Here is a 13,218-nt window from a genome sequence, read left to right on the forward strand (position 1 = left end):
GGATTTAAACGTTGATGAATTTGAGGAAATTTTTAAGACAAAGGCCCAGGGCCCGTCTGTTGACATCACCTCCAGCAAGCAGAAAGTGGCGCCTAAAGGTTCCAACAAGGTGACATTGTTAGACGCCAACAGAGCCAAGAACCTGGCAATAACCTTGAGGAAAGCAGGCAAGACAGCAGAGGAAATTTGCCGAGCCATTCAGCAGTAAGTCATGAAGTTCTGGGAATACAGATACTGCAGATTAGGAGATTACTGCAGATCTTGTTATGTAATTGACTCAGCACAGTGTTTTTCCAGGTTCTGATGACCTGTCCCCTGAGCATATGAGTGTTATTTGTGTAAAGGTGCTCCTTACATCACGATTTCCAGCACTGGAATGACCAGAGACTTATTATAGATTTATTAAAGGAGAAGAAATAAATAAGTAAAAGTTTCAAATTTTACAAATACTCATTAAAGAGACCAAATCACTAAACTAGTCACTCAAGTGACACTCTATAGTATTTCCCTTCACTCCTCCCCTGGCAGCTACATAAAAGAATATCCAGGGAGGTGAAGAGAGGGGTAGAGGACCTGGGCCAGCACAGAGAGTAATTAGACACTTCCAAAAGAGGAAGGGGCTATAATGTGCAAGGAGGGAGAGGGATGGGCTAGGGAATGGTAAATGTTCTAGCAGTGTAGTTGAAGATTTGGTGTAGCAGTGGCAACGTTATCATCATGTGGCCTTTCCCTTGGTTATCAAAAAGGAAGAGATTCTGGATCCTACTGATAAGACATTTCCAGATCTTTCTAGACACGGTGGGGGGTTATTAATTACAACTGCATGGTGCAAAATCTGGTGCAGCTCTGCATAGAAACCAATCAGCTTCCAGGTTTTATTGTCAAAGCTTAAATGAACAAGCTGAAGATTGAAGCTGATTGGCTACCATGCACAGCTGCACCAGATTCTGAGTGCACAAATTTTAGTAAATCTCCCCTGTCTCTTCTGCAGAGATCTTTGCCACTATATGCTGTTAGGTGTCTGGGTTCTTAATGTTTCACAGCAACGGTGAATAAATGTATTGGAACAGAGTTGGGAGGATAGTGGAAATTTTTAATGAATCACTTACAAATCTTTCATAAAAAATATATACATGCCATTATTGTAAATTTAGTCTGAGCACAAGAACAGCCATTTTGTTTCCCTGAAAATTATGATTATTATTACTTGCGTTATTTAAAGGGCAAAAAAAAAAACCCCATATGTGACAAAAGTCATATTGTAATCAAATATTATTAAAAACTACAGTTCCTTTTCAATTTGCACCACTGTCATTTTTTTGTAAAATGCAATGCAATATGGCAACCTGGAGGCGTTCTGTACACAAATGGTGTACAGAACTCCCCCAGAACAGTCATTTCCTGCGTGTGTGATTGGCTCACTGATTTTCCCAGAGTTGCACATATGCAAATAAATGTCATATTTTGGGCTTCCTCTGCAACTAAAACATCCTTTTGGTGAGATACTCCCAATGGTAAATCATATCTAAAAGTAGAAAAAGCAGTAGCTGATTGATAGTTATAATATAGTTCTAAACAGGGGTGGACTGACAACTCATGGGGCCCCCGGGTAATTGGGGATCATGGGGCCCCTGTGTCCTTGCCCAAACTCCAAAAAGCTTATGAAAAAAGTACCAGGGGCATCTCATGGGGCCCCCTACTGCAGTGCCCGAGTTTCCAAATGGTCAGTCCGCCCCTGGTTATAAAATAGCTGCGTGATGAATATAAAATCATTCCCATTCCTATTCATTATGCACATGGACACGGACAAACAGCTATTTCTTCAAAATAACAAAATATTGGAATCTGCAACAAAGGTTGTTTACATCCTTGCAATGTACATAGATCACCCAGAGGGAAATGGATTTTTCCACAACAAAAGTGGAGTTGCCCTTTAAATTGTACTAATTATATTGTGCAGGGTATTTAGCTTCAAGTAATACAAATAGAAGAATTAAAATCACTTAGCAGACAAACAAATGGTGAGGGTCTCTCTCTCTCTCTGTTTACAGTCAAAAGGAAAATAGATTACAGGTTTCAGGGACAGAGAGTTCTGGCCTCCTTGGGGAAGAGATGTTTATGTCATTCATAATAAAAGATAACAGTCTCCATACAAAATATTTTTAACATTTCACTCCCTCCTCCTGCCCCCCTTGGAAAAGCAAAGCTCATATTTTTTTCACTAAGTGGCACAAACTTGTCTTCTTTGCTGCCAATGTCTTCAATTTTTCAGAGCCAAGATCCAAGGGGACGCCTTGCATCATTTCCTCTACATGCTGCAGGGTGCCTTCTTGGATCATGCATCATGTGCTTATTGGCAGGGAGTGGGAGGCTAATCAGCAGTGACTATGCTGAAAATTCTCCTCATCAGCAGACGCAGTGAAGTAGCCCTATATGGCCGCTGAAGGTGACAACACTGCATTGAATTCTATGCAAGCCTTGCAGCATTGTCACCTTCCAAAAGGAAGACAAGAAGGCTGACAGAATCACCAGGCACTTTTGAATAAAGGAAACCCTATTTGGTAAATGCAGTTTTTACACTTACAGGTATTTTATTTCTACGACTAAATGGGAAATTATTGCAATTGAGTATAACTGTGCTTTAATATATTAATGCAATCACTATCTCTATTCTCATTATTTTTCTTTATATCTTACTCATTTGTTGACTTCCCACTTAGGTTTGACCTGAAAACGCTTCCTGTGGACTTTGTGGAATGTTTGATGAGGTTCATGCCCACAGAGGCAGAGGTGAAGGTCTTACGGACTTATGAGCGGGAGAAAAAGCCCGTGGAGAACTTGTCAGATGAGGATCGCTTTATGATGCAGTTCAGCAAGATAGAGCGACTAATGCAAAAGATGACCATCATGGCATTTATTGGAAACTTCTCTGAAAGCATCCAGATGCTAACACCGGTATAGAGTCAGGTTTTTCTAACCTTGAATCATTGAAGTCCTGACTATATCTAGTATCCTACTGTTTTAAAATAAGGTCATATAGTCACTGCTCCCCATTGTCCTGCATCAGTTTTTATGAGTTATCAATTTAGTTATCACATTTTGCATTTAAAAATTATATTTTTGACTGAATTGCCATTTTGTTTTGTTTATCTTAGCAACTTCATGCAATAATAGCTGCCTCAGTCTCCATTAAGTCTTCTCAGAAGCTAAAGAAAATACTAGAGGTGTGTAAGACATATGACCAGTAACATTATGTGTCAACCTACTTTGAGCTGAGCAGAAATATGACAAATAGTTTCCTTTTTTTGCAGATTATCTTGGCCCTTGGGAATTACATGAACAGCAGTAAACGTGGAGCCGTGTATGGGTTTAAACTTCAAAGCTTAGATTTGGTAAGTAGGTAGGCCGATTATACATTAGCATCGGTGTAACTAGCAAGAGGGTAAAGACTATAAGTGATCTTAAAGTGGTTGTAAACTTCAAAATGAAAAATGAACAGAGCGTTTAACTCTTTAGTGTGTATTAGCCTAAATCAAAAGCACCTAGGTTGATTTATGTCTGCACTGTCATTCCTCTTGAGTTTGCATGAATCACTTCTGACAGGTTATGCCAACACCACAGAATCTAGGGAAAGGTCATTGACAGCGTCAGCCATGCTTGTTTCCCTATGAAACTGTGTAGAGGGGGTGTGTCCATTTCCTCCACCCAGAACTCAGATTACACTCACCTCCTTGCTCTATGCTGTGTAGTGTGTGATGTCACATCCCCACCCTCTGCCTGCTGGAGCTGAGAATTAGCCTTTGATCTGTGTGTTTGAGAAATCTGTAGATGAGCGGGGACTGCAGATAAAAAGGTACAAATTTGTTTCATCTCTGTGTATCACCTGAGGCTTGTCACTTTAGTGGGTATGTGTTTGGGTTTAAAAACCACTTTAAAGATGACTAAAACTGTGAAAGCTGTGCTTTAAAATATCGCTGAGGTGGTAGTAATATAAAAAGCCCACTAGGGGGAGTACCTTTATTGGAATAAGCAATGGGACATAACACACTTAAGCCTGTGGCTTGGCGGAAGTGCCTGGGTCAGGTGGATGGCCTGTCCGCACTGGGATGATGTACAGTGGTGATGAATGGATCATCCCCGAGCGGACGGGCCGTCCACCTGACCCAGGCACTTCCGCCAAGCCACAGGCTTAAGTGTGTTATGTCCCATTGCTTATTCCAATAAAGGTACTCCCCCTAGTGAGGTTTTTATATTACTACCACCGGAGCGCTGTTTTTTCTGTGGAGCTTCTGGATTAATCTGTCTGGTAACAGCAGCAGTGGCAACTCTCCTGGGTAATGCACCATTTACTGTGATCCTTACAGTACTGGGCCTCCTCTTGCGCTTCAGAATTTTGGATTTACTGTGCTTTAAAATATGCAGATAAAGGGCAAAGGAATAGTCATTTGCATTACCTGTGGTCTCCCTGTAGCCAATGTTTCCCCATGACTGTTTTGATAGAAGCTGGAAATTGCTTCCTCATGTCACTGCTGCTCCCCTGATAACTGGTGATCAGATAACTGATAAAAAAGTAATTAAGCAGCAGCGGGGGATTGGGGGGTGCAGAAAACACAGCTGCAAATAATTAATGAGGCCGAAACAGGTAGATCATTGCACTGCAGGTCCTCAGATACTTCTTTCTTTGCAGTAAAGAGAACAGTGAGGAGCGTAGTAGGGGCTTCAACAAATTTCACTCCAATATACTTGTCGGTCCTGACATAAAGGTTCCTGATCAGGAATATCCTATTGTGGGGTGACAGTGCTGCCTCCCTGTATCAGTTTTTCTCCTGCACTGCTAACCTGTACATGCACCCCTAAAGGGAGCAAAACACATTTCTACTGGTGCACACTGGTTAGGCATAGTTCACAGTTTTCACTATCAGGAAGTCAGTCCAGAGCAATTACTGGCAATCAATGCCTGGAATGAGTTCATGTAGAAAGAAAGTGGCTGGACGAGGCTTGAGTACATTAGCAGAACTGAGATGCAAAACAGAATGGAAAAGGGTGAAAAGTGTTTTATGAAAAAAAAAATGGCATTTGTTTACAAACTATAAGATAGTTCATATCTACTTAAAAATATTTGTGTTTAAAATGTTTTAGATGCATTGTAATCATATCTGTTTTATTTTGTACAGCTTCTGGACACCAAGTCAACGGACAGAAAACAGACATTGTTGCACTATATATCTAATGTTGTACGGGATAAGTACTCGCAAGTCGCTCTGTTCTACAATGAGCTCCACTATGTGGAGAAAGCTGCCGCAGGTACGATTATTATAGGGTTATTGTCCATGGCTGGTTCTCATTAAAGTTTTGTCACTCCTAAAATGCCCATAAATGGGAAAAATGAGTGTTCATTGCAGAACAATTGGGTGCTTCAATGTGTGTTATAAATAAGTTTTTGTTTTGTTATATTCAAACATGCTGATGTGTGATTTATTATTTTGTGTGCACTTTTTCATCCAGTGGTAAATTACAGTCATTTGAAATGTGACAGCAAGGGGTTGTCTGGTACTACTGGGAAGGGCAGAAATGTGACAACATAGGGTTGTCTGGTACTGCTGGGAAGGGTAGAAATGTAACACCGTAGGGTTGTCTGATACTGCTGGGAAGGGTAGAAATATGACAACATAGGGTTATTATGGTTTGGATCATTTTTTTAGTTTGTAATATTTATTTTTTTTAATAAGTTTGTAAACATCTTTTCCATTTATCTACATGTAGTGAGACCAGCAGTTTTAAATGTCCCTGAGGTCTTTCCCCAAATTTGCCCTGCAGCCAGGCATACAGTCACTCTTTGGCTCATTGAACAGTATAGGGAAGTTTTTTTTGGTGTTTTTATTTTTGGGTAACTTGGATAGGGATGGGGATGCTGGAATACTCCAAAAAGAACTAGGTACAAGTTGAGAACTCTAAACTTCTTTCAGTATAACTGCAAGCATAGTCCTTGTAAAAGCAGGGCAGTGGACTTGGCTTTGTAGAAGCAGTTAAAGGCACAAAAGCTTACTTCTTTAAGCAACTTGAGCAGAGTCCCTTCACAAAGAACTAGATGGATTGAGCCCCTCAGGACACCAGCCTGTATCCCCTTTGCACACACAGCTGGCTTTCTAGCACCAGATGGGTAGTGCCAGCCCACAGTCTCTAGGATCTGTCACACCGTCTGTACTCACTAATGTCTTTTGGTGATGGTTGCCGCTGGCCAAAATTCATTTTTAATGGCACCCCAATATGCTAAGGCACTCAGCATGCTACAAAGCATGGTGGCACCATAATGCATTGCATTAAAAATGTGGTGATATGTCTGATTTGTGGGACATTTTGGTGCTCTGGCAGCCCGTTGATTTCAATTAGCTACCAAAATGCAACACTCATTAACGTAGAGTAACACATGTTAATACACTGCACAAATTGTAAATGGGCACTCACATTTGTGTGTAAATTTCATCTTGACTATTGGGGTCTGTAAACAAATAGTTTTTCAGCAAGGCCCGTAATTGATAAGTAAAAACTTTTTTAAAAAGTCTGATTGATGCTGCATCTGCTTGCTGGCTATTAATAAAAGTGTCTTATGCAATGTTATACTCGTTTGACTATAGAGAAAAAAGAATATATATTTCTTTAAAATTTCACCCCCCGCCCACCAAAAAAAAAAAAAAACGACATAAACTAAATTTTTTTCTAATGGTAAGTCTTTAAAGGAGAAGTACAGCCAAACCTCGTTTGGCTGTAGTTCTCCTGTGGATCACAGGAGTGCAGTTCGTTCTGCACTCATGTGAGCCATTTTCAGCTAAGAGCGGGTTAATGTTCGCTGTTGGCTGACGTCACTCAGCCGGTCCAGTCTGGGGAAAGATCGTGACCATATGGTTGGGATCCACACAGAAGCCTGGACCAGCACCTGGCTCAGCCTCTCCGCTGAGAGCCTGAGCCAGCCACTTCCGCCCCCCTGCACAGTCTGGGGGGGGCAGAGCAGAGAACAGTGACTCACAGTCACTGCTCTCTATTCAGAGTGGCTGAGAGAACTGAGCGATCAACAGCCTTTGATCACTCACTTCTCAGCCTTAGAGCTAGCAGGGGACAGCTAAGTACGATTTAAAAGAAAACAAAACATACTTCTCTTTTGAAAAACATATATTTTATATGATTGTCTGTTCACTATTATAAAGAAAAAATAAATTAATAACCTGCACAACCCCATGTACATACTTTGACTTAGATTTTTACATTTCAACTATTTGAAAAGTGTCAATGATGAATGAAATAATCAAAGTTATATCAAAGTGACCTCAGTAACTGTCCCAAAGACCCCCCAGACAGATAGTCCTTATTTCCACAATCCCTTGCTCCATATCCACAGCGAAAAAAGGTATTTTGCAGTTCTGCCTTGTAGCCGCTAGAGCTGTCACCCAGAACACCATCCAGACACCAGAAACCAGCAACCCCAACTACCATTCTTGAGTGGATTGTTGAACTAAACCTAATGATACGAATTGAGGAATTGATGGCACAACTATAGGACAGATATCATCAATTACCTGAGACTTCTCACCCCTGGATACTCTGTCACAGCCTTTCTCAACCTTTTCAAAGCAGAGGAACCCTTGAAGTAACTTTCCGATCTCAGGGAACCCCTCCTAAAAAATACTATATCTACAACTCCTGATACATTAGTGTGATGGTTAGTGGGAAGAATGTTCCTTACACTTGATGTCATTGGAGGAGTTACCCCCTTACAGATCGCTAAAAAGATCAGCGGTGTCAGTAGGAACCTATCTGAGAGGCAGAAATTGCTCATTGCTCAAGGAACCCATGGCAACCTCTAGAAGAACCCTTGGGTTCCATGGGACCCTGGTCGAGAAACCTTGCTCTATCCGTAGTCTTTCTGAACCAATGGCCTCTACCCAATATTCATGACCAACTGAGACTTCTACAATACTCCATTTCACGATGAGTGTCCCCATTTGCACCTCTTTTTTCCCTTATCTTGTCTTTTAAATTTTCTTTTTTTTTTCCACATTTTTTCCCTTCACTATCTCTTTGTATCAACGTGGCCCATATACAGTTTGTTGGGATAAACTTTTTTTGCTTCTTGTTTATATCTACTAACTCTAATGTATTATGCTGAAGTATTTTCACTTATGACACAATCATTGTACTCACACCAGCGCCCTATTACCTAAATGTGGACATCTTATTCTGTGACTTCTCTACCACTATTGTGTTATCTTATACTGAAGCTTTAAAAAACATTTATTATTCAAACAATCAAAGTCAAATAAAAAAACACAAAAATAAAAATAGAAAAAAACAAATAATTCACCAAAGTCTTTGTAGAGTGGAATAAAATTGTTTTAAAGCTGACGTCCAGGCAGGTATTACATACATAAATTGGTGCAGCTATATGTTTAATGCAAGCAGTGTACCCAAATGTGTCCTGATATAATCCTCTCCCAATCCCTGAACAGCAGAGCTCAGGCTGGGAAAGAGGGAAGGGGAGCAGTACTAGGAGCCAACTATGTATTATTATTATTATCATACAGGATTTATATAGCGCCAACAGTTTGCTCAGCGCTTTACAATATAACGGGAGACAATACAGCAACAATACAGTTCAATACAAGAGGGATAGGAGGGCCCTGCTCCTTGGAGCTTACAATCTAGGAGGGAGGGGACTAAACTGCATATAAATGTACAAGAAAGGAGCAAGCTGAGAGAAGGAGAGAGCAGAGGGATGAACTCATTGCTCCTTCGGTGTCCAATCAGCAGGCAGAGAATGAAGAGTTGACACCACTGTGTTGCTTAACTGTAACAGAATTAGTGATGTTATCCTCCCAGCAATGCTCTGTGATGGGGTTATTTACTGTATATCTCAGCACTGAATGGACAGAGATTTGTCAACAGATTATAGGTGCTTCCTCAATGTTGTATCATTTCAGTTTTTTTGCTGGAGTTCAGCTTTTTTATTCATAAATCCTGTGCTAATAGCTGATCTGTTTAAATTATTTTCCTCTGTTTAAGTGAGCATGTACATTATAGCACAAAGTTTTACATGTCATCTAATAGTCTGACTGGCCATCTGGTCTTCATGTTCTAATCCTTGCACACATATACAAATACCTGTGCAAAATAATCTGAACTGAATGGGGTGGTTTGTGCCTGTGGTATGGATTCCCCATGTCCTCACACCATTTTTTACTTGCACTGGGCTTTTATTTTCATATAGTCTTTCAATGCAACGTGAGCTCCTTCACATGGCCATGATAGGTATTGCATTTATATTCCTATGTTGCACAAATTCCCAGTCAACTCTGGGTGTTGTTTTGCAGTCTCTCTTGAAAATGTCCTTTTGGATGTGAAAGAACTTCAGCGAGGGATGGATCTGACAAAACGAGAGTACACCATGCACGATCACAATATAATGCTCAAAGAATTTATACAGAACAATGAAGGGAGGCTGAAGAAGTTGCAGGATGATGCCAAAATCTCTCAAGTAAGTCAGTACCAAATGCCAAGATAATTGATGTTCTCATCTAGTGACTGGCTCTCAAAGCTGCCTAAATCCCAGATCTTTTATTTTTTTTAAATGACCTGATGCCTTTGGCTGAATTAGCTAGAACATATATACTGTAATCTGCACGCAAGGGAAGATACATTTTGCTTAGCTGTTAAAGGGTCATTCCACCCAAAATTGCATTTCAATTATCAGTGGAGTGTGATGGGGTGAATAACCTTTTGACTTCTTAGACTTGTTTTCAAATAATGGGATCTCCCACGTGCATAGTACCTCGATTGTTTAAATTTGTCATTCATTCTCCTAACCTATCTCATCTAATGGCAAGTGACAGATGAGGTTTCCCACACTGAGATTGCGCAGAGTAGGATTGGTTTACTAAAGGAGTAGAGTATGTCTACTTTGCAAAGGAGTTTTCAATTAGCTTAGTGAATAAGGGGAAGCTCTGCTGACATCAAGCATCCATTCATGTTCAAGCAAAAATCCTGTATTTTTTTTTTCATTTTCATTGCACATGATTGGGTATTTTTGCCAAAATGAATTTTTTATATATTCACTGAGCTGAGGAAAAATTGTCTTGCAAAGTGAAGATGTTCTACTCCTTAAGTAATTCAATGCTGGCATGTCTCCAATATTTCCAGTATCACAGGAGTGTGCAGTCCATCTAAGCACAAACTGTCACAGCAGCTAGTATCAATAGACATACAGTCAGAAGTCACGTCTGTGTGTGTGATGGGGAATAGACAGCAAAAATCCAGCTGAAAAGATGGCAGAAGAGAACCAAAGACCCAAAATCACACATGAAAAATATAATGAATCATTAATTTAAAGGAATAGAAGTTATACAAAGGGTATAAGTAAGTTCTTTTGACTTTGTAGTATTGTTTTTTTGCTGGTATTACCCATATAATTTTCTTCTCTTTCATGTCCTAAATCAGGGGTTTCCAAACTGCAGCCCATGTGGCTCTTTACTTTCCTTTTTCTGGTCCTTGGGGCACTATTCCTCCCACTGATATGAGGCACTATTCCCTCCACGGACACCAGTGATGTAGTACTGTTCCTCCCACTGACACCAGACATGGGGAACTGATTTTCCCACTGTCAAGTATGGGGCACTAGTCCTCCTACTGACCACCAATCTTAAGGTATTGTTTACTCCCGCCAGTTCCAGGGCATTTTTTTCTCTCACTGGCCACAGTCTGGCCCTTTTAAAGTCTAAAGGGCGGCAAACGGGCCCCTTGTTTTGAAAGTTTGGAGACCCCTATTCTAGATCACAAATGTTATTTTATTTACTCTACTCTGAAAATAAAAGGTGCTTCCCATGTCATCCAATCACATTTTCTGTTTCATTGTTCCATACTGTGTTTGCAAATGTAAAGCTTCTCAAGGATTTTTAGCACATGATTAACCTAAACAATATAATGTGATTAGGCTCTGCTTTAATGAAGATTTCCTTTTTGCAGGATGCCTTTGATGACGCAGTGAAATATTTTGGTGAAAATCCTAAAACCACTCCTCCATCTGTATTCTTCCCTGTTTTCGTCCGATTCGTGAAAGCCTACAAGGTCAGAAGACTTTCATTTTCTTACAGCGTCAACCAACATGAAGGGAATAAGAGCCAGCTCTTCTGTCAGCTTTTTCAGTCCTGATTCACATTTTATGTCTGTCATATCTGCTATGTATTCTTAAAGCAGAACTAAACCCACAGAAATATCCACCTAAACCTTCCAGAGATGCAGTGGTACATCCCTTGCTGGTAGCTGTCATCTTTTCCTCAGCTTCTTCCGGATATCGGGTTTTTGGCCCCTTGATTGGCTGGTGGGGAAATTATGTCATTTTGTGCATGTACACGGAAGTCACTCATTCCAGCACAGCCAGAGTGTGTCAGGAATGCATGCTGAGCTGCGCATGAACAGCTCAGTGTACAATGAATAGAAGACTGCAAGCAGGCAGATAACTGTTTGTTGTTGCAGAGGAGACATAGCTTGTCTCTTCTGCAATAAAGAGCTTACTGCTCACAGCTTTTTATCACTTTTATATAGTTCCACTTTAAGTTTGTCAATTACCTGTCTGTTCCCTCTATTCCCCCTTTCATGACCTTTACTTTTTTTTAGCTGTAGTGATGTGTACACAAATATAGAGCTCCTTTCTGTAGAGAATGACATTTTGCTGAAATTGACAGTCATGTACAGAGCACTTCAGAGCAGCCTCGGGAGAGATCCAGTGTAGGCAATGACATTGGAAGACTGTTTTTCAGTCCCATTCACATATCACTGGAACACTATACCATGCCATATAATAGTTTTGCTACCATAGTTATTTTTTGAAGAATCATGTGTGCATTAGTTGCTGATAGGTTTTGCATACAGCAGACCTGGGAGATATGAGATGTGGGAACTTTGATAAACCTTTCTGAAAATGGAACATCTGGCACAGTTACCCTGAGGGCTCATTCACATTTGTTGTTTGGGGGGGTAAAACACAGAGATTGAGCTGTGCCTTTACCACCGCCCAACCGCTACCCCTATTTAGCTGCAGATGCAGTATCCAGGGGTGTACACATGATGTGTTTGAGATTATTTGCTTCACAGTTGCAGCAGGAATCCTCTGTCACTTTTTGGAGATGCTACTGCCCGTCAAACATGATAAATTCAAGAGAATGGGGCCACTCTGCAAGTGCCCTGTAACCATGTGCAATGCATGCAGTTGCAGCTTGCTAGTGCAGGCTTCAAAGGGTTTAAACAGGTGGTGAGTAGCCAATGAACACCTCCTCACCACCTGTTAAATGTTCTATGAAGAGCAATCAACAACAGTTCTTCAGATATCAAATCACGTGTGAACGAGCCCTTATTGTGGTTATACTAATGAGTACTTTCCCAACCTGGAGCAATTATGTACAAAAAAAATATTGTTTTTGTCAGCAATTCAGAATTGTTCTGTGTCCTGTGTTCTGATCCTGTGTTATCTCAAGGAGACTATTTATCCCTTCTGTTTGTTATGTTGAAGTAAAAGTCAATTAGTTCCTATGATGTGGATAAGAAGAGAGTGGAAATGATTAAGGTTGATCTCCACCTTTTGATATACTTTAAACTGTTTGGGCCAGCTTGGCCCAAACTAACTATTTTCCTCACTAACATGTGAGACCGCTGGATGTGTGGGATAAACTGTATGTAGCTGTGGCTACATACATCATACTGCACTGTGTTCTGGGTTTGAGCCAAGACTTTGCAATCTCATACCTGGAACACAGTGGAGTCGATCACAGCAGCACTCAGCCATTCAGAGAAAGGGATGTATTCTATCGATGAATATAAAGCTTCCTCTGATTGGCTGAGTCAGAGGAGGTTGTTACTTCATAAGCCCGACTCTCAGACTCTGACCAATCAGAGCAAGCATTGTATTCATGGATAGAATACATTGCTTGCTCTGAATGGCTGAGCACCGCAGTGATAGACTCTACTGTGTTCCGGGTAAGAGACTGGAAATCTCAGCTCGAACCCAGAACACAGTGCAGTACACTGTATGTAGCCGCAGCTACATACAGTTTATACTGAAAATCCAGTGGCCTCATATGTTAGTGAGGGACCAAGCTGACCCAAACAAACTGTTTAAAGTATATCAAAAGGTGGAGATCAGCTTTATTCATTTCTACTCTTTCTTATTCATATCAT

General features: G+C 40.6%; 1 protein-coding gene across 9 annotated transcripts in view; it reads left to right on the forward strand.

The window, feature by feature from the left end:
- FMNL2 (formin like 2) overlaps positions 1 to 13,218 on the forward strand; it is a 334,121-nt gene that overhangs the window by 290,696 nt on the left and 30,207 nt on the right. For all 9 annotated transcript variants that reach the window (XM_089659530.1, XM_089659522.1, XM_089659550.1 and 6 more), the window contains 7 exons: positions 2 to 204; positions 2,721 to 2,955; positions 3,156 to 3,224; positions 3,312 to 3,392; positions 5,175 to 5,304; positions 9,363 to 9,526; positions 11,011 to 11,112. In XM_089659530.1, the coding sequence (XP_089515656.1) occupies positions 2 to 204; positions 2,721 to 2,955; positions 3,156 to 3,224; positions 3,312 to 3,392; positions 5,175 to 5,304; positions 9,363 to 9,526; positions 11,011 to 11,112 (984 nt within the window). The remainder of the gene's footprint in view (position 1; positions 205 to 2,720; positions 2,956 to 3,155; positions 3,225 to 3,311; positions 3,393 to 5,174; positions 5,305 to 9,362; positions 9,527 to 11,010; positions 11,113 to 13,218) is intronic.

This window comes from Staurois parvus, unplaced genomic scaffold, assembly GCF_062004578.1.
Source record: "Staurois parvus isolate SC_StPar_1 unplaced genomic scaffold, SC_StPar_1.0 ptg000031l, whole genome shotgun sequence".
Taxonomy (NCBI): domain Eukaryota; kingdom Metazoa; phylum Chordata; class Amphibia; order Anura; family Ranidae; genus Staurois; species Staurois parvus.